Source organism: Pan troglodytes, chromosome 18 (assembly GCF_028858775.2).
Source record: "Pan troglodytes isolate AG18354 chromosome 18, NHGRI_mPanTro3-v2.0_pri, whole genome shotgun sequence".
Classification (NCBI taxonomy): domain Eukaryota; kingdom Metazoa; phylum Chordata; class Mammalia; order Primates; family Hominidae; genus Pan; species Pan troglodytes.
In genome coordinates this window covers 32,184,834-32,210,816 of record NC_072416.2, presented here as the reverse complement: position 1 = coordinate 32,210,816, position 25,983 = coordinate 32,184,834, and the positions used below count along the sequence as shown (strand labels likewise).

Genomic DNA, 25,983 nt, shown 5'->3' with positions numbered 1-25,983 from the left:
GCCTCAGCAGCCAGAGTTCAGTGGAGACCTCATGTGACTGCAGAGGCTGGGCCTGTAGCCAGAGGCCTAGAGGGCTGGGACTGGCCCAGGAGGTCTGGGCTTTTCCCCACCCCTTTGAGGCTAACAGCCCGTGGACAAAGTGGCTGTTTGCATAAGGGAGAAGGCTTAAGCACTGGCTGCCCTCAAGTCATTCTATCCCTCTCCCAAGTGGGCATTAGGTTATCAGACTAGGCTAAAAGCAGAGGGGCCACTGGGTAGGCGGGCAGCACAGGAGCCACACACCCTTCTCCAAAAGGGTCTGGTGGCTGTTGGATGACAGGGTCTGGAGGCAGGGACTTCTTCCAGGAACCCGGGGGAAATTAAAGGGAACCAGGCCAGGGGAGGAGGTGGAGGCAGTGACTACTGCTCAGTTTCCTGGCCCAAAATACAGGAGGTGAGAATGGGGGACCAAATTTGACGAGGTGATTAAAAACACTCCTTTATTGAGTCTTAAAAAATAAACACCTTAAATGGACAGCGTGAAGCTGAGAAGTAGCATCCCAACAGCTTGTGTCCTTGGGAGCTGCAGTCTTCTCTGAAGGAAGCTGCTTCTGTTCCACAGACACAGGGCAAGAGGTGCTATGTATGCTTTGTACATGTATCAAGGGTCCCTCCTGGGGATGGCAGAGCTCAGTTACTCTCGCCATCACTGCTGATGATGCCACGCATATGTGACCAGTCTGGGGGTGCGGGACGGGGCCGCTCTTCATCTGAGTCCAGGGTCCGTCGGTACAGCTCCCCTGGGGGTGCTGCTTCTCCTAAAGGGTTCCAGGCTGTACGTCTGCGTGGCCGGCCTAGGGGAAAGGGGAAACGAGAGATCAGATGTCTGAGAATGTCCAACCCCACCTATCTGCTCCTGGGCAGTGAGAGGAAACCCCTTACCCGAGCCACTGATGATGTTTGCAACATCCAAGGAGGCCACCTCAGCTGCCTCCTCCCTCTGCTCCTTCAGGGCCCGACACTTCTCTAGGGAAGGGGTACCTGGGGCAGAAGAAGCTGGTGATTCTCTCCTCCCCAGCAGGAAGGCCCTCTCCTGCAGCCCCCAGGGCACGCCGGGCCTCACCCTTCATGCCTAGTGCTTCCAGTTCTGCCCGGAGGATACTCAGGCGCTCCTTGTGTGAGCAACAGGAGCCCAACAGCTTCTTGTAGTTTCGATGGGCACCACAGGCCCGAATGTAGCGCTTCAGCCTCATCACAGCCGGGTGGTCCTCTCCACGGCGACCTGAGCCAGCCTAGCAAGGAAAGACAGCAGCTGAAGGCCAAGCCTGCTGGGCCTGAGGCAGGGTCTCCCTCTTCCCTAATAGTGGCCTCCCACCCCTCCTCACCCTCACCTTCCCTCCTTTGGCCTCTGGACTTCCGTCTGAGGAGGAAGAGGAGCTTCGTGTCCTGCCTTTCCTGGAGCTCTTCTTGGAAGAGCGGTTCTTCCTCTCCCCCTGGGGGCCTCCCCCTGCCTCGCTGTCACTTACCTCCCTCTCCAAGTCACTTTCCTCACCACTGGTGCTGCCCAGTCTGGCCATCTTTCTAGAGCCTTTAGCTGTGGGTTCCCCCTTCCCACTGTCTTCCTCGTCCTCGCTGCTTCCACTCAACCTCTTCCCACCCTTAAGCTGGGTCCTGTCCTCACTGTTCCTCTGCACTGGGGGTTCTCTATCTCCCCCACTGTCATCCCCACTGCCTGCTGCCTCTTTCTGCTCTTCCTCGCTGTCTGAGTCTCCCAGGAGCCTCTTTGCCTGGCTTTTCTGCTTACAGCTTCTCTCCTCCCTAGCTGACTTTCTCCGGCCATTGCTCCTGGTTCTGGGTTTCCAATCCCCCTTTTCCTCATCCTCTTCTTTCTCTTCCTCCCCCACTTCCTCCTCTCTGTGCTCTTTCTTCTGGGCTAGGATCTCCTCTTCACTCTCCTGTTCACTTTCCTTCAGGCTTTTAGTTCCTTTATTTCCCTCCACCTTCTTTGCTGTCCTCTGAACGGGTTCTGCCTCGCTCTCCTCACTTTCTTCCCTGGCCTGCTTCCTACTGACTGAGGCCTTGCCTGGTGCCTGCTTCTTTACCACAGGTTTCTTCCTAGTCTTCCCCTTGTACCCCTTTTCCTCCTCCTCACTGCTCTCCTCTCCCCTCTGTGCGGGCAGGTCCCTCTGCCGTTCCTCATCACTGCTCTCCTCAACTGCCTTTGAGGCTCGCCTTGGATTCTCCTCTTTGGCTGGGCTGACTTCTGCTGCCACCCCATTCTTTGCTGGGGGTCCAAAGTAGTCTGGGCTGGAGGCTTCAGAGCCGGACTCTGGAATATGGAGAGGAGAGAGGGTTGAGACAGGCTCCTCCTGTCCCTTCTCCCTTCACTTCGGATAGGTTGCCTCGAGCCCTGCCCTGACAGTTGGAGGGGCAGCAGGAAACAGCTATCTGTACTTGCTGTTCCCGGTTCTTGACTCACTAGCCTTGCTCCCTCATCTAACGCCTGGGGACATAAGAGATGCGCAGTGAATGCTTCTTGATTGAACCAACGATGCAGAAGGCCCCCACAGCAGGGAGGAAGCACTAACCCGACTCTGAATTGAAGCGGAACCTTTTTCTCTCCGGGTCGCTACAAGGGGTGGGAGGCCTCTTGCCCTTCTTGGTAAGGTCCAGTTTGTCTTCCCTGGAAGCGGCTTCATCCACCTGTGTGTGCGCCAAGAGGGCAAACTATGCACCAAGGCTGCGCTCACCGCGCCCCGTCAGGCCCCTCCTCCTCAGCAGCAAGCCCCGCCTCCGCCTCCCGCGGCCCAGGCTCCGGCCCGGCACACCTGCATCTTCAGCAGCTCCTCCTCCACCAGCCGCTTCAGTGCCTGCTTCTCCTCGGGCTCCAGGTGGCTGCGGCCGGAGTGAGCCAAGTACCTCCGCCGCACGATGGAATGCGTAAGCGTGCTGCAGGGACATGGTGTCAGGACGGAGTCCCGTCCCACCCGCGCCCTTTCCAACCCCATCTCCAACCCCCTGGGCACCTGAGGTCCGGGCGGCCTCGGAAGAAGCTACGGGTGAACTCCTGCATCTCCTTCTCCCGCGCCATTTTGCTCAACCCGGGATTGACGGCTCCCGCCTTTTTTTCTTCTCGGCCTCCGTCAGCGCGTTTGACAGCGGCTCGCGCACGCGCAGTGCTGCGGCAACGTGGGGCGAGGGACCGTTGGCCCTTGGCCGCGGACCGCGTGGGCCGAGAACTTTGCCAGACGAGACTTGTTTTCTCTGGGCAGTTGGAGGGTCTCGCGGCTCCTACCCTTTTTTGGAACGGATCATTTTTAAAGTTCTCGTTAGAAACCAATTCGGCGCCGGCACCCTTTGGGTGAAACGTAATCAGCCCGCGACGCTGCCTTCCTCACTGGTCACGGGCAACAGCTAGGCTGCTGTTATTTCGCAAGGCAGAAGAGAAAAGGCATCCTCGCGAGCAGATGAGGAACCTCGGGGATAAATCCTTTTGTGGCTTCAAGTGTCTAAGTACATTAGAGTCAGGAACGGCGCTTTCCAGCGTCCGCCATTTTTGTGGCGTCACCGCGTCGCTGCTACGCCATCCCCAGCGCAGCCACTCGCTGCCGCGCTCCTGTCCCAGTGTCCCCCGGGAGGTCGGCCCATGCGGTGACGCCGCCTGAGCGCGGAGTACGCCGGGAGTTGTAGTCCTGACGGCACAGCCTTGCAGCGTCTCCGGAAGTGGAGGCGGGAGCGGCAGGGCAGCCCCTGCTTGGGGTAGCGGGAGGGCAGACTCTGGGCGCCACTCCCGGGCCGGTCATGAACGGGCCGGCGGACGGCGAAGTGGACTACAAAAAAAAATACCGGAATCTGAAGCGGAAGCTCAAGTTCCTCATCTACGTGAGTGCTGCCGCGGGAAGGCTGTGGGGGATGAGGCCTGGCGCGGACAAGATCTCAGTTTACCCAGGTGTAAAGTGGGTGGGGCGAGCGGCCGCTGGTTCCGGGGCCCTTCACAGAGGACCGTTGGCCCAGCGCACCCCTTGCCCGTGATACAGGAGCACGAGTGCTTCCAGGAGGAGCTGAGGAAAGCGCAAAGGAAATTACTGAAGGTGTCCCGGGACAAGAGGTGAGGCACGTTGCAGGGGCGGAGGGCGATGTGGTTCCTAGGGAATCTACATTCGGACCCCATCCCCGAGTAGGGCCACAAGTGCATGGGCTCTTTCAAGGATCCGATGGGCCAGCTGGGAGGGACAGGTACCCAGGAGGACATTGCTGCGCTGGAAAATCACTGTCCGTGTCTCCTTCCCTCCCCTCAGTTTCCTCCTAGACCGACTTCTGCAGTACGAGAACGTGGATGAAGACTCTTCGGGTGAGCAAGGTCTTCAAAAATTGGTGGAGAGCATGGTTCCTGGTACTTAGCAAGCTTCCTGGGCCCCCGCCTTTTAGGCAGTGGTGGCTGATGCAGCCCCCAGTGGTCCTTAAGCCTAGTTGCTTGCCTTCCACCTCCACCGTTCTTTCATTCAGGCACTTACTGAGCACCTATTGTGTTTCAGGCACTGTGCTTGGCACAGGGGATACAGCAGAGGCAGAGATAGGCAAAGCCCTTGGCCTCTTGTAATTTATATTCTAGTTGGGAAGAATAAGTAAATGAAGACAATAGACTAGAATTTTAGGTCATAGTAAGGACTTGAAGGTAATGAAAACAGTTATGCGGTAATGATTATAGTAGAACAGGGATTGATGAATTGTTTCTGCAAAGGGCCAGATGGTAAGTAAGCTTTTTGCAACATACAATCTTTGAAGCACCTACTGAACTCTGCCATTGTAGTAGCAGCCGTACCCCATAGGCAAATACATGAGTATGGCTATGTTTCTATAAAACTTTATAGGCACTGAAATTTGAATTTCATATTTTTCCATATGAAAAATTTTTCTTTAGTTTTTTTTTTTTTCCAACCGTTTAAAAGCTTAAAAGCCATTCTTGGCCAGGTGCAGTGGCCCACGCCTGTAATCCCAACACTTTGGGAGACCGAGGTGGGCGGATCACAAGGTCGGGAGTTCAAGACCAGCCTGACCAACATGGTGAAACCTCGTCTCAGGAAGATACAAAAATTAGTCGGGTGTGGTGGCGTGCACCTGTAATCCCAGCTACTGGGGAGGCTGAGGCAGGAGAATCATTTGAACCCTGGAGGCAGAGGTTGCAGTGAGCCGAGATCGCTGCCACTGCATTCCAGCCTGGGTGACAGGGCGAGACTCCGTCTCAAAAAAAAAAACAAAAAAACGCCATTCTTAGCTTGCAGACCACACAAGCAGGCAGCAGGCAACCTCTGAATGGAGTACTCAAGAAAGGCCTTTCACAGAGTGACATTTGAGTTGGGACCAGAGAAGAAACCAGCCTTCCATCCTGGGCAACATAGTGAGACCCCATCTCAATTAAAAAAAAATTAGCCATGTATAGTGGTGTATACATGTGGTCCCAGCTACTTGGGAGGCAGAACCAGGAGGATCCCTTGCCTGAAAGGTCAAGGCTGCAGTGAGCCATGATAGCACCGCTGTGCTCCAGCCTGGGTGACAGAGCAAGACTGTCTCAAAAGAAAGAAACCCCATCCTTGCTAATACAGTGAAACCCTGTCTCTACTTAAAATACAAAAAATTAGCCGGGGATGTTGGTGGGCACCTGTAGTCCCAGTTACTCGGGAGGCTGAGGCAGGAGAATGGCGTGAACCTGGGAGGTGGAGCTTGCAGTGAGCTGAGATTGCACTACTGCAGTCCAGCCTGGGCGACAGAGCCAGACTCCATCTCAAAAAAAAAAAAAAAAAAAAAAAAAACCAATCTTGTGAAGAAGTGGGCTAGAGCTGTCCCGGCAGAATAATATAAATGCAGCTACCCTGAGGTAAGAACAGGTCAGGCTTGGTTGAAGAGCAGAGGCATGAAAGAGAGAGAACACTGTTTTCGTCCTTTTAATTGAATATTGTCTGCAGTTAACTATATTTTACATCATAACCAGGGCCCCACATGTTAAACAAAACAAAGTTTAACGAAACATTTTTAAGATCACTGTATCCAATTCATCCTGACACTTTTTAGACTGCTTTTTTCCCCTTCTTTTAATGCTGGTTGCAAACCAATAAATTGATTTCATGACCCACTAATGGCTTGAGACCCACAGTTTGAAAAAGCCCTAAGGTAGGCATTTGTGGGCCTCTTCCTGGGTGAGGCCCTCGTAAGCCATGTCACGTAGAATCACCTCTCTCCGTGGTGCCTTTAAACATTGGTCTGGGCTGGGCATGGTGGCTCACGCTTGTAATCCCAGCACTTTGGGAGGCCGAGGCAGGCAGATCACAAGGTCAGGAGATCAAGACCGTCCTGGCTAACATGGTGAAACCCCGTCTCTACTAAAAATACATAAAATTAGCCGGGTGTGGTGGTGGGCGCCTGTAGTCCCAGCTACTCAGGAGGCTGAGGCAGGAGAATGGTGTGAACCTGGAAGGCGGAGCTTGCAGTGAGCCGAGATTACGCCACTGCACTCCAGCCTGGGCAACAGAGCAAGACTCCGTCTCAAAAAAAAAAAAAAGCACATTGGTCTGAGGCAGGGATTGGCATGTGGCAGCCAGCCACGTTTTAGGACGTAGTGTTTTGTCAGAACGCATGATACCCATTTGCTTGTTATTATAGGAGGATTGTAGATAAGGTTGGGGAAATAGGCAGGGGCCCACTCAGGTAGGTCATAGTAGGAGATTTGGCTTTTATTGTAGCCTCTCATCCCCTGCCTCTTCCTTCCCTAGGGGCTTCCAGTTAACATCCTGTTTGAGGGGAATTCAGGGCAGGAGGTGGGAGAGAACCCAGCATGTTCATGGCCAGAGTGGGTTGCATCTGAGGAGGAAGAGCCAGCGATGCGAGCCCCACTCCTGTCCTGGAGGCTCACGCCCTGGCCAGGGAGACACTCGCAAACGACGCTTTTCAGCACAGTGTGAGGGCAGCCATGACGAGAGTAGAGCGTTCCAGGAGAGCCTGCAGTTAACTGGGCTTGAGGGATTCTGGAAGACTTCACAGAGGAGGTGGCATTTAATCTGCTTCTTAAAGGGTCTGTCTGAGCAGAGACATTGGTAACGGCTTCTATAGGTGTAGCAGTCGTTTGTTCGATGAAAGATGGCCCTTCTAGGCAGAGGCACTGAACTAGGAAATACATTTCCTTTTTGACGAAATAGGTCAGTGTGCTTTAAAGAATACAGTTATGTTAGTTGACCAGAAAGGTACATTGAAGCCAGATTAAGCAGCACCATGAATTCATGCAGGTAGTGGGTGATGTCATCAGGAAGGATGTGACCAGGTTTGTTTTAGGTCACTCTGGGGTTGGGGGTGGACAGTGGGTGGCACGGTGAGGTGAGACTGCTTAGCAGGTGATTTTGACGTGCTGGTGGCCTGACCTGTGTTAGTTGGTGTGGGGACCAGTGGCTGGAGGGGAGGACTTCAGGGGTAGATGAACAGGACCCTGGTTATGGGGAGTGGGGCAGAGGCAGGAGTTGAAGACTGCTCAGCTCAGAGGCAAGGAACCAGTGGCATCAAACAGCCAAGGAGTCACAGACCTGGCTTGGAGTCTTAGCCTCACACCTTACTTTCTGAGCCTCGGTGACCTCATGTGACAAGTGGAGGTGCTGCCCTTCCCATCCTTCCTTGGATCTGATGACAAGGAGAGGTGGTGAGTGGGAAAGAGCCTGGCACCCTGGCCATGCGTGGCAGGTGTGTTACGGAGGAACCAGAGCGGGCGGGGGGCTGGGGAGGCTGGAGAGGCTATGGGCCTCCCTGGGACAGCTCGAGTGTGTGGTGCATGCGTGTGTCCACCAGCTGGTGAGTCAGATTCCCCCAGGGCCCTTCTGTTGGGTTTTGGTTTGTTTCATTTTTTTGAGGCAGGGTCTTGCTCTGTCACCCAGGCTGGCGTGCAGTGTTAAAATCACAGCTCACTGCAGTCTCAATCTCCAAGTAGTTCTCCTGCCTCAGCCTCCTGAGTAGCTGGGACTACAAGCACACGCCACCATGCTTGGATAATTGTTTTTGTTTTTAATAGAGATGAGGTCTTGCTAGGTTGTCCAGGCTGCTCTTGAACTCCTGGCCTCAAGCGATCTGGCCACCTCAGCCTCTCACAGTGCTGGGATTCCAGGCGTGAGCCCCCGCACCTGGTCTTCCGGTGCCCTTCTGTAGTGTAGAGGAGGTTATACCTTTCTGGGATGGACTGGGATCCCCCCATCCCCACTGACCAGCTGTCCCCATCACAGACTCAGATGCCACTGCATCATCAGATAACAGCGAGACAGAGGGGACACCCAAGTTGTCTGACACACCGGCCCCTAAGAGGTGAGAAGAAGATGCATTCCTCTCGCTGGGGAGGGTCAGGTGGGCGCCTGGGCTCCTAGCCACCTCTGACCTCGCCCTGTCCTTTCTCCAGGAAGAGAAGCCCTCCGCTGGGGGGCACCCCCTCTCCCTCCAGCCTCTCCCTGCCTCCTTCAACAGGGTTTCCCCTTCAGGCCTCCGGGGTCCCCTCCCCATACCTGAGCTCGGTGAGTTGGGGTCAGGGATGGGAAGTGCTTGGGAGTAAGGTGGGCGTCATTTGGGCAGAAGGGCTGGGCCTCGGGGCAAGGCCAGCCCAACTTTGGGGACATCTGTCTGGGTGTGGCCCAAGTGTCCCGTGGAGGGTGTGAGTCGGGGCTGCCCCCTTCTCTCTGGTATAGGAACGGGGCCAGGCCTGACAGAGGAGAGCAAAGCCCAGGACAGCATCCTGCTGCTGCCCGGCCCTTCTGTGCTCGGGAGCCCCGGGAGCCGCACTCATCACCATCTCTTTTGTTTTTCCATCCTCCTTCTGTTTGCATTTCTTCCCCCACCCTCACCCCGGTCCATTCCACCTCCCATCTCCATCCCCGCTCCCGCCCGCAGCTGGCCTCCCCCCGCTACCCCCCATTCCCTTCTGACTACCTGGCCCTGCAGCTGCCCGAGCCCAGTCCCCTGAGGCCCAAGCGGGAGAAACGGCCCCGCCTGCCCCGGAAACTCAAGGTACCCTGACGTGGGGGTGCTAGGGAGGGGCAGGACGGCAGGAGGACAGTCACCTGAGGGAGGCTGAAGGCGGGGGCCTGTCAGAGAACCATGAACAGTTAATTTGGGGACCCAGTCGGCACTTAGCACTGAGGGGTGGATCACAGAAGTCTCGGCTTACAGGCTTGTATGGAGACAAATCAGGGCAGAACCAGCCTTGGGGGACCCGGTGTGCGGATGCCAGGGATCCCGCCCTTTCATGGCTGCAGTGTAGCGGGGCCAGGCTCATTTTCCCAGGGGGGCGTGTTCTGTGATGCCAGGTAGCCCCAGACCGGGTCAGGATTATGGGATCTAGAGTCAAGTCAAGACTGCGTGTTAGAAACCACGTGGCCTTGAGCAGGTCTCTGCTACCCTCTAGGCCTCCTAGGCTTGGCACCTATAGGGTGAGTGGTCCTACTCGATGTGACCAGCAAGCGCCCCTGGAGCGCCTCCTGTTACACGGCAGTGCACAAAGCAGACCAGTGCCTGCCCTCACAGAGCTCACAGTCTAGCAAGATAGGCAGAAAACACACCAGAAAAGTAGGTACTTGTGGAAAAGAACAGAGTGAGGTCCAGAGCATGGGGACGCCAGGGGGACGAGGCTGACACTTAGGGCCCAGCAGTCTGGGATGTTCTTTGATCAGAGACTTACAGGAAATGGCAGCAAGCCGTGTGGCTCCTGGGCAGTGTTTCTGTCGGGCAGAGTCTGTGTTTGGGAGAAAAGTAAGCAGGGAATTGGGTCCCGGAGCAGGTCAGAGGGGGAGCTCCTGAGGTGCCAGTGTGCAGGATTCGCTGTGAATGAAGCCTTGGAGACAGCAGTTCCCTGGCGGGGCGCAGGTTGCAGGTGTGGAGGGGGAGTGATCTAATTGCATCTTAACAAAATTGCAGACACTGGTGGTCAGAGAACAGATTGAGCGGTGGAGTGAGTTGGGACGGGAGTGAGGAGGCCACCACGGTAAACCAGGCCAAGGGCAGAGGGTCCAGAGGGAGCTGCGGACCCATTTCAGAGAATGAGCATGGGAGTTCCTGGAGGACCTGGTGTGGTCTGTGCGGGAGAGAGGCCAGGATGCCTCCAGGGCTTTAGTCTGAGCACGAGTGGAGTCTCCCTCCCTGGAGATGGGAGGGCTGTGGGACCACAGGCTTGGAGGAAAGCTGAGTCTGGCCGCGGATGTGTCAGGTGCCATCTGGAAAGGCAGCTAGATAGCGGCCCGTGAGGGGCTGCGCATTTGGAAGCCGCCAGGCTGGCGGTAGATGCAAGCCTTGGGAGAGATGGGGATGGGCTGAGGGGCAGAGCGGAGTGGGGACCAACTGGGCGGCTCCCAGGGTTCTGGAGCCAGAAGCAGAATGAGAGGCCGCATTTGCGGTGGTCTGGAGTACAGGATCTGGAGCTCTAATCCCAACTCTGCCATTTTCTCCGTGTGACCTTGGCCCTGTCAGGCTTCACCTCTTGAGCCTGAGAAGCAGAGGTGACAGTACTGGCCCTGGTTCTTAGCAGGGGGGTGGCGGGCAGGGTAGGGGGTGGCGCAGCACTGGGGGGCACTTTGAGGCTTTCTGGCTGGGTGCTGAGTCCTGAAGCAGAGTCATGTCCGGGAGCAAAGTTGTAGACATTCTGGAGAGAAGGTTTGAGAGGGTGGCCCAGGTCCATGGCTGTCGGGGGAGGTGGGGAGAAGCCAGGAAAGGCCTCAGCAAGGAGAACGTGTGAGCCCAGGGTGAGTGGATTTGGATATTCCTGGCTGAAGCCATAGTGGGAAGGGAGACAGGGCCATAGGGAAAGCACTGCCTGGGCCAGAGCAGGAGTGGTAAGAAATTGGCAAGAAGAACTGGGTGGGGTGGGGTCATGGAAGCCCTGGACAGTGGCCTGAAGTGGGAATTTGTCTGTTACTGTCAGGGGAGCGGGAGTCCCTGAAGGGTCAGGGGAGTGAGGAGATGGAAGGAAGGGAGTCCAAGCAGAGGAAGGATAGCTGTGAAGACAGAAGCAGGTTGGTTCTGTCAGGCCTGAGTTGGACTTGGCCGGCTTTGAATCCCAGCTCTTCCAGTGCTCACCATGCGACCTCAGCGTTGTCATTTCACTCTTTAAGCCACAGCTCTCTTTCTCCATTCAGTGGCGGCATTGTGCGGAGAATGTGAGTGAAGGGATGAAAATCGCTCGGCCCGTGCCTGGCCCCTAGTAAGCCACAGAGAAATGTGAGCCGCTGCCAGTCAGGCTGAGAGGACGCCACTGAGGAAGTCCAGGCCAGGGTGGGACATGCTGCGCACAGTGGGGAAGGAGAGGAGGTGGCCAGAGAAGGGGATGGTCCTTTCCAGTCATACACGCATGTCTGCTTCTGTGTGTACATGTGGGGGCCTGGTGCAGGGCGTGGGGGTGCTGTTCAGAGTTGGACCCCCCGTCATCCATCCTGCCAGCCTCCTATACCCTGAGGCCTGACCCACCCTGGCCCCCACACCACCCCAGCAGCGGAGATGAGAGTGAGTGAGGGCTCCTTAGGAAGCAGAGAGGAGGCTACAGGGCCAAATGTGACACTCAGAAGGGCCACTGGAGACCACGCATGGCGTTTCCTGCCAGCCCACTCAGCATCTAGCCCAGGGCCAGACTGGACACTGCCCCGCAGGACCCAGCAGGCCTAAGCCTCAGGACCTCCATGTCCACACCAGGTTCAGCCTCCTCTGCTGGCATGTGACTTCTCCCCGCTTCCCGCTCCCCAGTGTCCTGAGGCTGGGAGGGCATTAACAGAAACCACCTGACACACAGCAGGTGCCCAGTTTGTGCCCACAGACAAAGCACGGGGACTGCAGAGGAGACCCACAGAGCTCTCTAGGGAGGGTTTGTGAGGACCTGGCAGCGGGGGGGAGCTGAAGGGTTGAGCAGGGCAGAGGCCACTTCCCACCCTCAGAGGACAAAGCAGGACTTCTGACAAATAGAGCAGGATGCCCAGGTGGAGGGGCTGCCTGTCGTCCCGCAGGCGGCACTCCCGCCCCGAGGCCCCGAGTGGCACGGTGACGCGCTCAGGTCTGTGTTTTAGAGCGCGCGCTCTGGCTGCCGTGCGGAGGAGCTGGATCTGGGAGAGGCTGCGGGCAGGGAGTCCAGTTAGGAGGCTGGGACCGCAGCCCAGGTGAGCTAAGAGGAGGGCTGGGCCTAGGCCACAGCTGCGGGGATCCCGAGGAGGGGCCCATCCAAGACATAATACAAGCTTCTTGGGGGCAGATAAGCCGCTGGGGCTCCTGGCTCAGGCAGCCTGCAATACCCTTCACCGAACCAGTGAGTGCCGCAGAAGAGGGAGAGGAGGAGTAGGGAGAGGAAGCTGGTGGCAGGTGGCACCTCCGGGGCCGGCAGGCAGGCAAGCACTCCAGGCCGACTCCGCCTCTGGCTTAACCCCTGTCTCAGGGCAGCCCAGGCGCCTCCCTGGAGAGGGCAGGTGCCCGGGCCTTTCCCTCCCGGTTTCCTGTGAGATACCCCCATCCCCTCATCTCACCTCCATCACCACCCCCAGGCACTTGCTGGTTTGAGGCTCTCGAGGGGCTGAGGGGGCAGGCCCTGAGTGCAGCATGGGTTGGCCCAGCTGTGCCCAGGGCCTCTTCCCCCTCCCCAGAGCTGCCCTGGGGGGCAAAGCCCAGTCTCCTGAGGCCCCAGTGCCTCCCTGACTAGTCCCCCTGTGTTTCTTCCCCCTGCTGCAGATGGCGGTGGGACCCCCCGACTGCCCTGTGGGAGGGCCGCTGACCTTCCCTGGCCGGGGTTCTGGGGCTGGGGTCGGGACAACCCTGACCCCCCTCCCACCCCCCAAGATGCCCCCCCCCACGATCCTGAGCACGGTCCCTCGGCAGATGTTCAGCGATGCAGGTAGCGGGGACGATGCCTTGGATGGAGACGATGACCTGGTGATCGACATCCCGGAGTGACCGTGACATCACGCCATGCCCACCACGGCCCCGCCCGGCGCCCTCCCCGTGCCAGCACACACGAGTCCAGCTTCCTTGGAGGTGTTTATTGATGCCCAGCTGCCATGCTCCGGCCACTGACACAACCAGAAAAGGCGTAAACATGCACGGGTGTCCCCCAGGAGGGTGGCAGGGGCCCTGCCTTCAAACCCCGGCCCCCTCCAGGGGACAGTTATTTAAACGAGTGGCCGGGAGCATCTGCCACCTGCTGGGGAGGCAGAGACCCTGCAATGGCCACCTCTTTAAAAGGGCAGCTGTACAGGGCTGTTTTTTCAATGAAGTTTCTGTATTAAAGGAGTGGCTCTGGGTTTGTTTTTTGTCCTTTTTTTTTGAGACATTCTCCTCCTCTGAACCTCCCCTAATCCGACCTCCTCCCTGTTGGGGGAGAGGGACGGGGCAGCGTGGAGAGGCAGGAGTGAGGAGCGCGGGGGCCTGGGGCCGGGCTCTGAGCACTGCCCGGGTGTGCAGATGATGGGGGGTTTGCATATTTGCAGGGACTAGCGAGTCAGGCAGGAGGTTTGCATATGTGAATATAGAACTCCACAGCCCCTCATGAGCAGACAGACCCGGGTCACGGAGACTCACAAAAATAAGACAGGTAGTGCAGGGTGGGGGCAGCCCACCCTGTGTAAACGTGCAACACACTCGTGCGAAGGTTGGGTACTGGACCCGGCTCGATGGGCCTGTGCCGGGACACTGCTGTCCACTCAGGCTGAGGACAGAGCCCCGGCCGCAGGGGGCAGCTCACTGGTGAGGGTGTGCCAGCGCTCCAGGGCTGCGTCCGGCTGCTGCAGGCAGTCACTCCAGTGCTTCCGAGCCTCGCCTCGGGCACCTGGCCCCAGGGACACGCCACCTGGGGAGCAGGTGGCAGGGTCAGGGCCACCTCCCTGCCACTTGCCCGCCCTCAACACCCGCAGCCAGCTCCTCCCTCACCAATGAAGTCATTGGATTTGCCAATGTCATAGTCCCAGACGGTGACTTCCAGGGTCTTGGTGGCCAGAGTGGAGAGCTCTATCTCGTAGAAAAACTCCTGGGGACAAGGCCGGCCACCCGTTCGTGAGCCAGCTCCCCAGCCCCTCCCTGGCCTCCCTCCATGTCCCGTCCCCTCCTGGGTACCTCGTTAAATTCTGGGTTGAGAGTCTTCTTCTTCACGCACGTCTTATGCTTGGATTTCTTGTCCACATCGGGCCTCAGGTACCTGGGGGTGGGGTGGAGGGAGACGAACTGAGGGGTGAGGGACAGGCCAGGCCCAACTCAGACCAGGGCAGGCTCCCTGGGGAGGAGAGGGTCAGAGCAAGGGCTCACGTCTTGACGTAGGGGTCCGAGTAACCGTTGACGTCCATGGCAGCCAGATGGGCGCAGCGCAAGATGCCTACCAGCAGTCCCCGGCGCCGCGAGCTGTAGCTGAGACTCAGCAGGATGCGGCCACGCTCCTCCAGCAGCCCCTGCCCCTGCTCCACCTGCTCCAACTGCGGGGCACAGACTCAGGGTCAGCCTGGGCCCCTGCAGCCTCCCACCCACATGCATCCCCATCCCCATGAGGTGCCTCACCTCCTTCAGATAACAGGAGATGCCCCTCAGCGCCGCTGACATGGAAGAGGGGGACGCCAGCTGAGGGGGCAAAGAGAAGGTTCTGGAAGCCTGGCCTCCCCAGGGCCCCCTCCCCTGGCGCCCCTGCAGCCCCCACACAGACCGGGACCTGGCGCTCGAGGCAGATGTTAAAATGCTTCTTCTGCGAAGGCTTGAGGCGGCGGAGGGGCACACGGATCTCCCCAATAAACTCATTGTGACTCAGCTTGTCCTCATCACAGACGGCGATCCTGGTGGGGAACTGCAGTGTCAGGGCCCCTGGGGTACCTGAGCCCCATTCCGGGGTGTCGGAAGGGCCTTGGACCAGCCCAGCTCTGCCCTAAACACTACGTCTCATCTGGAAGACAGGCTGGCACTTGAGAAGGACAAGCAGATTTGCCCATTCCTCTGTCCCTCCCTCTGCAGCCACCCGGCTGTCCCTGGTCCATCAGCACATGCTCAGCCATTGTGGGAAGCCCTCAGAAATCTTGGAGCACGCTGCTCACTGCCTCCATTCAGGGCCTGGGGGCAGGAGCCGAACACCACGGTGGATGTGGCCATAGACACAGGCCGTGAGAGCTAGAAGGGCCTTGGAGCCTTGGGCAGCCAGACGAGTACCCCACGCCTCCTCGGGAACCCCCGTCCTTTTCCTGCATGCAGCAGAGAGCCAGCCCCGCAGGGACTCACTAAGAAATTATTGCTTTCCAGCCATCTGTCCTCCTGCAGTCCCTGCCCTGCCTCCGCAGTGACCCACTACCAGGTTGGGCATCTGTGGCATGGAGGATGGGCAGATCCCAGCCCTGCCACTTCTGAGCCACCTGTGTGACCTTGGGCAAGTCACTTGATCACCCTATGCCTCAATTCCCATCTGTAAATGGAGATAGTCAAGGGAAAGAAAGAAATGTGAAAATGCTAAGCCTGGGCTGGGCCCTGGTGAGCGCTCATTTTTTGGTCTCATTCTGGTTTTGGCCTCTGGCCTCCCCTCCATTCCACCCGAATAGCTGACACCAAGGTGGCCTCTCTGCCGCACAGCCCTGACCATCAGGGAAGGTCCCAGCTGCAAATCCAAGCACAAAGGCAGAGGTCTCTCCAGAGCCTGGGTTTCGCTGCCCGCCACCTGACTTGAGGGAGTACTCTCCCTACATCTCCATCTCCTAGGATGGTGGAGCAAGTTCCCTGTCCCTGAAGATTTCACTCCTTAAGAGATTTTAGGGGAACTCAAGGCACGGAAGGGGCAGACCAAAGCTGCAGAGGTCTGGCTTAAGCCAAGGGCTCTGAGAAGGGGTCTCGGCAACCCAGGAACGTTTTTGGGAGGGGGCAGAGCTTGGACTGAACCTCAGATGAGCGGAATTTAGGCTGGCAGGAAGGAGCTTTCCAGATAGAAAACAACAGGAAAAGTTCAGGAGTTGTGGAACTGGCCAGTTGGAAGAAGGGAGTCCTCTGTTTGAGGGGCAGAAGATACTTTGTTTTGTTTTTGAGATGGAGTCTCCATCACCCAGGCTGGAGTGCAGTGGTGCGATCTCGGCTCACTGCAACCTCTGCCTCCCGGGTTCAAGTGATCCTCCTGCCTCAGCCTCTCGAGTAGCTGGGATTTACAGGTACATGCCACCACGCCTGGCTAATTTTTGTATTTTTAGTAGAGACGGGGGTTTCACCAAGTTGGCCAGGCTGGTCTCGAACTCCTGACCTCTAGTGATCCGCCCACCTCGGCCTCCCAAAGTGCTGGGATTACAGGTGTGAGCCACCACACCTGGCAGGCAGGAGATATTGAGGGGCAGGAATGGCAGGGAAGAATTTTGGCCTGCTGCCAAAGGGGCTAGGGAGCCGCTGATGGTTCTTGAGCATCAGAGAGGTACGGGCTTAATGGGACATAGATCAACCAACCAGCAGTTACAATGTCAGCTGTCCCCGAGCTGCTGCTGGGTGGTGGGGAGGGGGGCCCTCACCTGAGCACCTTGTGCGTGATGTCGTCATCTGTGATCCCGCTGTAAGTCAGGTTCTCATTCCACACGGGATTCAGTGTGTTCCTCTGAGTCTTCGTTTTTAGCTTATTGGCCTGGGATGTGGGGATGAAAGGTTCTCAATACCTGTCCTCCAGCCCCACAGGCTGGAGTCATGGGCTGGGCCAGGCGGGGCGAGAGGAGGCTGTTACCTTACAGGCTCCAGGCAGCAAGTGCAGCTTGACGTAGGGGTCGGCGAGGCCATTGAAATCCATGGGCTTGAGGCCCTGGAGAGGAGGGCAGGGGAGAGGGCTAGAGGCTCCCGGCACCTCTCTCTATCCCTCTTGTAGAGCTGGACCCTGGAGGAGCCCAGAAGGAGGGGGCAAGGGCAGGAGGAAGGAGCAGGCCTGGGAAGGGAAGGAGGAATGGGCCCCCCCTGGGGGCTGCACGCAAACCGGGCCCGGGCTTGGGTGGCAGGGAGTGCCCACCTTGGCCCTGAGGATGCTACAGTGCAGAGTGCAGGAGGCCCGGTCGTAGAGAAGGTCAAACTCCAGCGTGCCTAGGGCGGCTGGAGAGAGAGGAAAGGCAGCATGGGTCGGTATGGAGACAGGTGTGTGCGAGAGGCCAGCAGGTGGGCACTGGCTCTGTGTGTCTCTCTCTCTTGCCAGCCCGCGAGGGTGAGTTCAAGAGGCTGAGTGGGCCCATGCATGTGTGCGTCTGGGTCCCTGGCTCGGCCGCAACTGGGGCTGTGTGGGTGGTGGAGTGTCTCAGCAGAAATACTGAATATTGAGCCTTGCTGAAGCTGTAATCTCCACGCTGACTGCAGCTGTGGTGGCCGTCCCTGCCACCCCCCCACTGCCCTCCTCCCCTACCTACATGCACAGCCAGCAGGGCCCATCCCCCTCTCCCCCTACCACGGCAAGCCTGGAGACCCCCACCAGCACATGGGGCCTCCAAGCCCCCAGACTCACTGGCATCATCCGAGTCATAGCTGTCCACCTCCGCACCATCCTCAGGCGTGGTGGCCCCAAGGAGGGCTGCAGGGGGGGCCAGAGCCAGGGGGACCAGATGGGCGGGGGCCTCCCCGCCGCCCCCGCCGCCCCCTTCAGGTCCTGGTCCCCGGGGGAAGTAGTCAGAGATCTGGCGGATGGGCCGGATGGGCCCGGGGCACACGTTGATGGCCATGTGCTCCTGGATGTTGATGGTCATGCGATCGCCCCTGCGGCCCCTCATGCAGCACCCCTGGCTAGGAGAGGGCGTGTGAGCCAGTGAGCCCATCATACCTAGCCATCCTGGCTGAGGGCCAGGCGACGGCCTCCTCGGTCTGCGGGGCCCTCACTGGCCTCCCTTCCTAGGTGTCGAGGGAGAGGGTGGCGTGTGCCAGCCGGTGGCACACGGCTGACCCCAAGCTGACTCCACAGGGGCCACTCCTCGCAGAAGTCGAGGTTGCACCACCCTGTCCTCACCCACCCACTTCTAGGTTGTCCCTGTATCATCTTGCCAGCTCCTTCCTCTCCTCCGGGGCTCCCCTCTGCTCCTGAGCCTGCCTGTCCCCCAAGGGGCCCTGCAGGGCCCCGCCTCTGTTTCTCGGAGGCTCTGTCCTCCTCTGCACCAGGCGCTGGTCTAGTCAGCGTGTCACCCACCCCTCTAGGCTCCAACTGCCCACTGTCCCCTCATTCAGCCCCAGGACCTGTCTGCCTGCCTGGTTCCCCCGCTCGCTCACCACAGCCCACGGTGGAGACCCCAGCCTCAGATGCCACCTCTGGCTCCCCAGGGGAGCCAGAAATTGCAGCCGCAGAAGAGCCGAACACCCCCGTAGCGCACACAGGCTGGCACGCTTCCCCGCACCCTCACGCCCCCGGCCTGCCCAGCCCCCTGCACCTGCCTCTGCCTCCAACAGGTGCCCAGGCACTGGGGGGACGGCGGGCGCAGGCTGGGCGGCGGCGGCCGGCGAGGAGAGCGCGGAGTCGAGCTGTGCGAGCCGAGAGGGAGGGAGCGCCGAGAAAGTGCGGGGAGGAGGGGGTGAGCGAGGTGGAGGCGAGGATGCAGCGGGCGCGGCGGCGGGGGACGGGGAGGGGCGCCGGGGCTGGGGAGGGGGCGGGATCTCGGACTCCCACCCCGGGCCCGCTCGGGAGCGCACGCGAGCGCGCACACACACGTGTGCTCGCGCGCGCACACTCACGCAGGGGCACGCGGACCGGCACACACTCGTGTGCACACATCCAGCCGGGCACCCCCGCGCGCACACGCCCGTGCCCACGTGTGCACGCTCGCACCCTTGCACACACCCAGGCGCGCGCTGGCACACTTACCCGGAGAACTTCGCACACACACGCACTCGCAAACACGCGGGCTCCCTGCGCCACCAGGAAGCAGCCGCCAGAATCGCCGGGTGTTCCCCAACTACTCCTGGGAGACCTGGCCCCCCGCCCCCGCCCGCGCGCGCGGCCACGGCGCCTCCCTCCCTCCCGGGTCCCCAAGGCTGGACCACCGGCCTCGTTGTCATGGCGACGCCGGCTCATCTCCCCCCACCCCCGCGCGTCTTCACGCCCCTCCCCCGCAGGGAGCTGGGGCCTCCCTCCTCCCTTCCCCATGTCCGTAGGGACCCACAGGTTGACAGGAGCAGGGGGTCGCCTGCTGTCACCGGCCGGGGATCTCGGGGTCTCCCGAGCCAGGCTGGGGAGCCTCACGATCTGAGGGAGGAGGCAGAGGTCTGATGCTGCGGCTTCCCCCACGCCCCCTCCCTTTGGCCGTTCAGGCCTCTCTCCTTGTGGCCCAACCCAACTCCCAGGGGCCTATGTCCCCTTACCAGGGATGGCATCTCCTTTGGGAACCACCCTCCCCCCTGCCATCCCCAGTTCTGCCCCGCAGGTGGGAAGGGACGTCGGGGCTTGGCTCTGAAGGCCCCAGAGCCCTGCGGTAGTTCCCCATGGGCTGCCATTTCTCACCCAAACCTTGCCACCCCCAAGCCGCCCCCCTGCCCGGCCCTGCGCCTGCCACGGAGTGTCAGTCCACCCCTGGCCTTCGGTCTTCACTCACCTGTGCCCCAAACTTACCATCCCGAAGACACGAAGGGGCTTATCACCCCCGCTGCCCACCACTGACTCACCCAACCGTTTCCTGCAGTTCCTGGGACACACCTAGACGGCTCAGGCCTAGGGATCTTGGCTCACATGCGCTCCTCTACCTGGGAACCGCGCTTCCTTAGCGAGTCACCCTGGGTCCCCTCTTCCTAGGAGCCTTCCTGGGGCATCCCGCACTGCCCCTCAGCTCCAGCGCCGTCAGGACTCCGCTCGCTCAGCACCGCTTCGCCAGTGCCTCCCCCACCAGCAGGGAGTTCCACTGGAGCGGCTGATTCATCTGGGAGTCTCTAATGTCCCAAACTGGGCCTGGCACGAAGTCGGCATCTCTAAGTGCTGTTATTTAAAACAGCAATCTGGTTGCACGACAAGTGAACATACCTAACACCACCTAATCTTACCCTTAAAAATGGTGAAGATGGTACATTTCGATATGCGTATTTCATGGCAATTTTTTTTTTTTTTTTTTTAATAAGAGAAATGGGGCCGAGAGTGGTGGCGGGTGCCTGTAATCCTAGCTACTCCAGGGACTGCGGCGAGAGGATCGCTTGAGTGAAGCCAGCCTGGGCAACACAGTGAGACACAGTCTCTTAAAAAAAGAAAAAAAAAAAAAAAAGTAAGAGAAATTTAAAGTCAACAACACTGAGGGGGCGGGGTGCAGTGGCTCACGCCTGTAATCCCAGCGCTTTGGGAGGCCGAGGTGGGTGGATCACCTGAGGTCAGGAGTTTGAGACTAGCCTGGCCAACATGGTGAAACCCCATCTCTGCTAAAAATACAAAAAATTAGCCGGGCGTGGTGGCATGTGTCTTGGGAGGCTGAGGCAGGAGGATCGCTTGAACCCGGGAGGCGGAGGTTGCAGTGAGCTGAGATCGTGCCACTGCACTCCAGCCTGGGCTGTAAGAGCAAAACTCAGTCTCAAAACAAACAAACAAAAAACCCTGAGATATCACTTATTACCCATAAAATGGGCAAAGCCAAAGTGTCTGGGCTGGGGGGAAGCTGAGACGGACTGATCCCTTGAGCTCAGAAGTTCAAGACCAGCCTGGGCAACATGGTGAGGCCCTGTCTCTACAAAAAAAAAAAAAAAAAAAAAAAATCCAGGCATAGTGGTGTGTGCCTGTGGTCCCAGCTACTCAAGAGGCTGAGGTGGGAGGATCTCTCTTCTTTTTTTTCCTTTTTTTTTTTTTTTTTTTTTGAGATGGAGTCTCGCTCTGTCGTCCAGGCTGGAGTGCAGTGGCGTGATCTCGGCTCACTGCAAGCTCCACCTCCCAGGTTCACGCCATTCTCCTGCCTCAGCCTCCCGGGTAGCTGGGACTACAGGTGCCCGCCTCCACGCCTGACTAATTTTTTTGTATTTTTAATAGAGATGGGGTTTCACCTTCTTAGCCAAGATGGTCTCGATCTCCTGACCTCGTGATGGTGGGAGGATCTCTTGAGCCCAGAAGGTCAAGGCTGCAGTAAGCTATAATCACTCCACTGCACTCCAGCCTGGGTAACAGAGTGAGACCCTGTCTCAAAAAAAAAAAAAAAAAAAAAAAAATCCTTAGACCCAGAAATTCCACTTTTAGGATTTTATCTTACAGATATGCCAACCCATAAGCCAAATAATAGAAGTTCAAATTCTTTTTTTCTTTCTTTTTTTTTGAGACAGACTTTCACTCTTGTTGCCCAGGCTGGAGTGCAATGGTGCTATCTTGGCTCACCGCAACCTCTGCCTCCTGGGTTCAAGCAATTCTCCTGCCTCAGCCTCCCAAGTAGCTGGGATTACAGGGGCGCACGCCCCACACTTGGCTAAATTTTTGTTTTTTTAGTAGAGACGGTGTTTCACCATCTTAGCCCCGCTGGTCTTGAACTCCTGACCTCATGATCCGCCTGCTTCGGTCTCCCAAAGTGCTGGGATTACAGCTGTGAGCCACTGCGCCTGGCCATGAAGTTCAAAATTCTTAAATGTAGCATGTTCCAAAAGACTGGAAACAACTGAGATACCCAGAAGCAGGGGACCAGTTAAATCAGTCATGATGTAATTCCATGCAGTGAAATAGGGTGCAGCCACAAGAGGCTGTTTTGCTCTTATTTAGAATCATCTTTTTTTTTTTTTTTTTTTTAAATATACAAGGTCTCACTACTTTGCCCAAGCTGGTCTCAAATTCCTGGACTCAAGCAATCCTCCCGCTTCGGCCTCCCAAAGTCCTGGGATTACAGGCGTGCGCCACTGTGCCTGGCCCTAGAATCATTTCACAGTTTCATTTTAACTTAGAAAAGCCAAGTGCAGGCCAGGCGCCATGGCTCATGCCTGTAATCCCAGCACTTTGGGAGGCCAAGGTGGGTGGATCACGAGGTCAGGAGATCGAGACCATCTTGTCTAACACGGTGAAACCCCGTCTCTACTAAAAATACAAAAAATTAGCTGGGCGTGGTGGCGGGCACCTGTAGTCCCAGCTGCTTGGGAGGCTGAGGCAGGAGAATGGCATGAACCCAGGAGGTGGAGCTTGTAGTGAGCCGAGATTGCGCCACTGCACTCCAGCCTGAGTGACAGAGCGAGACTCCATCTCAAAAAAAAAAAAAAGCAAAGTGCAGGCTGGGCATGGTGGCTTACACCTGTAATCCCCGCAATTTGGGAGGCCGAGGCGGGAGGATCACGAGGTCAGGAGTTCAAGATCAGCCTAGCCAACATGCTGAAGCCCTGTCTCTATTAAAATTACAAAAATTAGCTGGGCATGTTGGTGGGCACCTGTAATCTTGGGAGGCTGAGGCAGGAGAATTGCTTGAACCTGGGAGGCGGAGGTTGCAGTGAGCCGAGATCATGCCACTGCACTCCAGCCTGGGCAACAGAACAAGACTGCATCTCAGAAGAAAAAGAAAAAAGATCAAAAAAGAAAAGCAAGTGCAGAGAAGCATGCTTGGAATACTGCCATTTGAGAGGGAAAGAGCTTAGCCGTGTTTGCTTAGTTGTTCATATGTTGTTTCTGGAGGCCTGCACAAGAATGGTAACTGTGTCTCTTGACAAGCTGAGAGAGTGAAAAAATAAAAATAATAATAAAAAAATAATAAATACACAAAAGAAAATATAACTATGGTGACCTCTGGGGAGACAGGGCAGGAAGAGGAAACACTTTTCAACGTACATCCTTTTGTATTTTTTGAACTTTGTGCCACATGCATAGGTTACCTGTTCCAAAGAATACATTAAAATAATAAATTTTGGTCTTTGTTTGTTTGTTTGTTTGTTTGTTTTTGAGATGGAGTCTCGCTCTGTCACCCAGGCTGGAGTGCAATTGCTCGATCGCGGCTCACCGCAACCTCCGCCTCTCGGGTTCAAGTGATTCTCCCGCGTCACACTCCTGAGTAGCTGGGATTACAGGCACCCGCCATCATGCTCGGCTAATTTTTTTGTATTTTTGTAGAGATGGGTTTTCACCATGTTGGCCAGGCTGATCTTGAACTCCTGACCTCAGGTGATCCGCCTGCCTCGGCCTCCCAAAGTGCTGAGATTACAGGCATGAGCCACTGTGCCTGGTCAAATTTTGGTCTTGTCTTTTTCTTTCTTTTCTTCCTTCCTTCCTTCTTTCCTTCCTTTCTTCCTTCCTTCTTTCCTTCCTTTCTTCCTTCCTTCTTTCCTTCCTTTTTCTTTTTCTTTTTTTTTTTTTGAGACAGGGTCTCACTGTGTTGCCTAGGCTGGAGTGCAGTGGCAAGATCATAGCTCAGGACATCCTCGAACTCTTGGGCTCAGGCGATCCTCCCACTTTAGCCTCCCACGTAGCTGGGACTATAGGTATGCACCACCATGCCTGGCTAATCTGTTTTTGTTTGTTTGTTTGTTTTGTAGAGATGGGTCTTACTATGGTGCCCAGGCTGGTTTCAAACTCCTGGCCTCAAGCCATACTCCTACCTTGGCCTCCCAAAGTGCTGGGATTACAGGTGTGAGCCAAAGACCATGCCCAGCATAATAATATATATATATATATATATATATATTTTTTTTTTTTTTTTAGACAGAGTCTCGCTCTGTTGCCCAGGCTGGAATGCAGTGGCACGATCTTGGCTCACTGCAATCTCCACCTCCCAGGTTCAAGCCTCAGCCTCCCAAGTAGCTGGGATTACAGGTGCACACCACCATGCCTGGCTAATTGTTGTATTTTTAGTGGAGATGGGGTTTCACCATGTTGGCCAGGCTGGTCTCGAACTCCTGACCTCAAGTGATCTGCCTGCCTTGGCCTCCCAAAGTGCTGGGATTACAGGCATGAGCCACTGCACCCGGCCAATATTTCTAAAGTAAAGGCAACCATTAGGTTTCCTTCGTGGCTCTCCAGAATAAGAAAGGAAGCAGGACGAAGGGAGACACTGTGCAGTGTGAAAGCCGGTGAGTTTAGCAAGAGGGTGTCCATGACCTGGGCGCAGGGGGCCTGCAGTGAGGGGAGGGGGACACTCTGGTCAAGGAACCTGCCGAGTCCTCTCTCCTGTGCTCTCTTCCCACGATGCTTGCTCAACCCCAGCCCTGCCTGCCTCCAGAAGAACTTGTTGAAGACAGGTAAGGATGAGGCTGGAGTTCAAGCCAATTTCAGAGGAAAATGATGGACAGTGCTGAGCCCTGCTTTGTCCAGAGACGGGAGGCTTTTGCACCAGTCACCCAGTCATTCAGTAAATATTGACTGAATATCGACTATAGATTGTGGGGATACAACCAGGCCCAAGGTCAATGAGCTGTGACTTCACAGCCTCATAGGGAAGATAGACAAATACACAGACAATCCCCATCCAGGGAAACTGACTTGGGGACAGGGGATGGTCAGAAGCCATGGGAACTCAGGGTCCTATGAGGTAGGAGGGAACAAAGATTAACACCTCACTTCCCAGAAAAGGAGTTGTCTCAACTGAGACCTGAAAGATGAGGAGGAGTTACCCAGGTCAAGCTTGGGGGCAAGTGTATTCTAGGCAGAGGTGTGTGCCAAAGCTGGGAGGCAGTCCAGAGTACGGCATATTCAGAAAAGAAATCATTCTACCAGCCTGGTCAACATGACGAAACCCTGCCTAAAAAAAAAAAATTAGCCAGGAGTGGTGGTGTGCACCTGTAGTCCCAGCTACTCGGGAGGCTGAGGCAGGATGATCGCTTGAGCCCAGGAGTTTGAGGCTGCAGTGAGCCGAGATCAAGCCACTGTACTCCAGCCTGAGTGACAGAGTGAGACCCTGTCTCAAAAAAAAAAAAAAAAAAAGAGAAAAAGAAAGAAAGAAATCATTCCACCAAAAAGACACCTGCACTTGTGTGTTTATTGCAGCACTGTTCACAATAGCAAAGACACAGAATCAATCTAGGTGCCCACCAACAGTGGACTGGATAAAGAAAATGTGATACGTATATGCCATGGAATACTATGCAGCCATAAAAAAGAATGAAATTATATCCCTTGCAGCAACATGGATGCAGCTGGAGGCCATTATCCTAACTGAATTAATGCGGAAACAGAAAATCAAATACCACATGTTCTCGTAAGTGGGAGCTAAACATTGGGTACCTATGGACATAAAGCTGAGAATAACAGACACTGGGGACTCCAAAAAAGGGGAGGGAGGGAAAGAGTCGAAAAACTACCTATTGCCGGGTGCGGTGGCTCATGCCTGTAATCCCAGCACTTTGGGAGGCCAAGGTGGGCGGATTGCTTGAGGCCAGGAGTTTGAGACCAGCCTGGCCAACATGGCGAAACCCCATCTCTACTAAAAATACAAAAATAATTAGGTGGGCTTGGTGGCATGCATCTGTAATCCCAGCTACTCAGGAGGCTGAGGCACAAGAATCACCTGAACCTGGGAGGTGGAGGTTGCAATGAGCTGAGATCGTGCCACTGCACTCCAGCCTGGGCAACAGAGTGGGACTCTGTCTCCGGAAAAAAAAAAAAAAAAAAGAAAGAAAGAAAAGAAAATTGAGGCTGGGCGCTGTAATCCCAGCACTTTGGGAGGCCAAGGCAGGAGGATCCCTTGAGCCCTGGAGTTCAAGACCAGCCTGGGCAACATAGTGAAATCCTATTTCTACCAAAAAAAAAAAAAAAAAAAAAAACTTAGCTGGGCATGATGACTTGATGATGCAGTCCCAGCTACTTGGGAGGCTGAGGAGAGAGGATTGCTTGAGCCTGGGAGGTCGATGCTGCAGTGAGCTATGATTGCACCACTGCACTCCAGCCTGGGCAACAGAGTGAGATGCTGTCTCAAAAAAAAAAAAAAAAAGAAAGAAAGAAAATTGAACCAACAGATCTTTTTATTCTTATCTTTTACAGATGGGATTCTCTGTCACCCAGGTTGGAGTGTAGCAGCACGATCATGGCTCACTTCAACCTTGAACTCCGGGCCTCCAGTGATCCTCCCACCTCGGCTTCCCAAATTTCTCGGATTACAGGCATGAGCCCCCGAACCTGGCCTAACAGGTCTCAATTTGGGGTTCATTAGA

The 25,983-nt window shown here is 56.5% G+C and overlaps 3 protein-coding genes across 19 annotated transcripts in view; 1 reads left to right on the top strand and 2 right to left on the bottom strand.

Moving 5' to 3' along the window:
• Window positions 1-452: 452 nt before the first annotated feature.
• On the bottom strand, window positions 453-3,139 carry HIRIP3 (HIRA interacting protein 3). Of its 2 annotated transcripts, NM_001280458.1 has the most exon segments (7): window positions 463-833; window positions 922-1,020; window positions 1,103-1,271; window positions 1,371-2,308; window positions 2,568-2,682; window positions 2,808-2,928; window positions 3,006-3,073. In NM_001280458.1, coding segments are annotated over 7 exon segments (1,671 nt in total). In that variant the 5' UTR covers window positions 3,071-3,073; the 3' UTR covers window positions 463-669.
• Window positions 3,140-3,726: 587 nt separating this feature from the next.
• On the top strand, window positions 3,727-13,264 carry INO80E (INO80 complex subunit E). 5 transcript variants are annotated; one of them, XR_010152328.1, is made up of 9 exons: window positions 3,727-3,861; window positions 4,017-4,087; window positions 4,278-4,330; window positions 8,235-8,313; window positions 8,405-8,516; window positions 8,890-9,006; window positions 12,045-12,134; window positions 12,227-12,359; window positions 12,844-13,264. XR_010152328.1 is itself a non-coding variant. In XM_063796982.1 (8 exons), exons 1-7 carry the CDS (start codon window positions 3,781-3,783, stop codon window positions 12,111-12,113), a joined length of 582 nt encoding a protein of 193 aa, XP_063653052.1. In that variant the 5' UTR covers window positions 3,727-3,780; the 3' UTR covers window positions 12,114-12,134; window positions 12,844-13,264. The 5 variants fall into 5 exon arrangements, 4 of the variants coding, with proteins under 4 accessions (XP_063653052.1, XP_063653051.1, XP_001147208.3 ...); XM_063796982.1 differs by lacking the exon at window positions 12,227-12,359; XM_063796981.1 differs by lacking the exon at window positions 12,227-12,359 and having other exon boundaries at window positions 12,697-13,264.
• DOC2A (double C2 domain alpha) overlaps window positions 12,990-25,983 on the bottom strand; it is a 17,742-nt gene continuing 4,748 nt past the window's right edge. The window contains exons 2-13 of one of the 12 annotated variants that reach the window (XM_063796938.1): window positions 20,926-21,055; window positions 18,348-18,438; window positions 17,438-17,708; window positions 16,955-17,034; window positions 16,679-16,753; window positions 16,473-16,582; window positions 14,651-14,777; window positions 14,509-14,568; window positions 14,263-14,426; window positions 14,074-14,155; window positions 13,891-13,987; window positions 12,990-13,810 (exon numbers count right to left, since the gene is read on the bottom strand). In XM_063796938.1, the coding sequence (XP_063653008.1) occupies window positions 13,665-13,810; window positions 13,891-13,987; window positions 14,074-14,155; window positions 14,263-14,426; window positions 14,509-14,568; window positions 14,651-14,777; window positions 16,473-16,582; window positions 16,679-16,753; window positions 16,955-17,034; window positions 17,438-17,699 (1,203 nt within the window). In that variant the 5' untranslated portion in view covers window positions 17,700-17,708; window positions 18,348-18,438; window positions 20,926-21,055 and the 3' untranslated portion in view covers window positions 12,990-13,664. Of the gene's footprint in view, window positions 13,811-13,890; window positions 13,988-14,073; window positions 14,156-14,262; window positions 14,427-14,508; window positions 14,569-14,650; window positions 14,778-16,472; window positions 16,583-16,678; window positions 16,754-16,954; window positions 17,035-17,437; window positions 17,713-18,189; window positions 18,272-18,347; window positions 18,439-18,778; window positions 18,932-19,522; window positions 19,798-20,925; window positions 21,060-25,983 lie in introns of those variants that run through there. The other 11 variants (XM_054669172.2, XM_054669173.2, XM_054669170.2 and 8 more) reach the window with 11 other exon arrangements.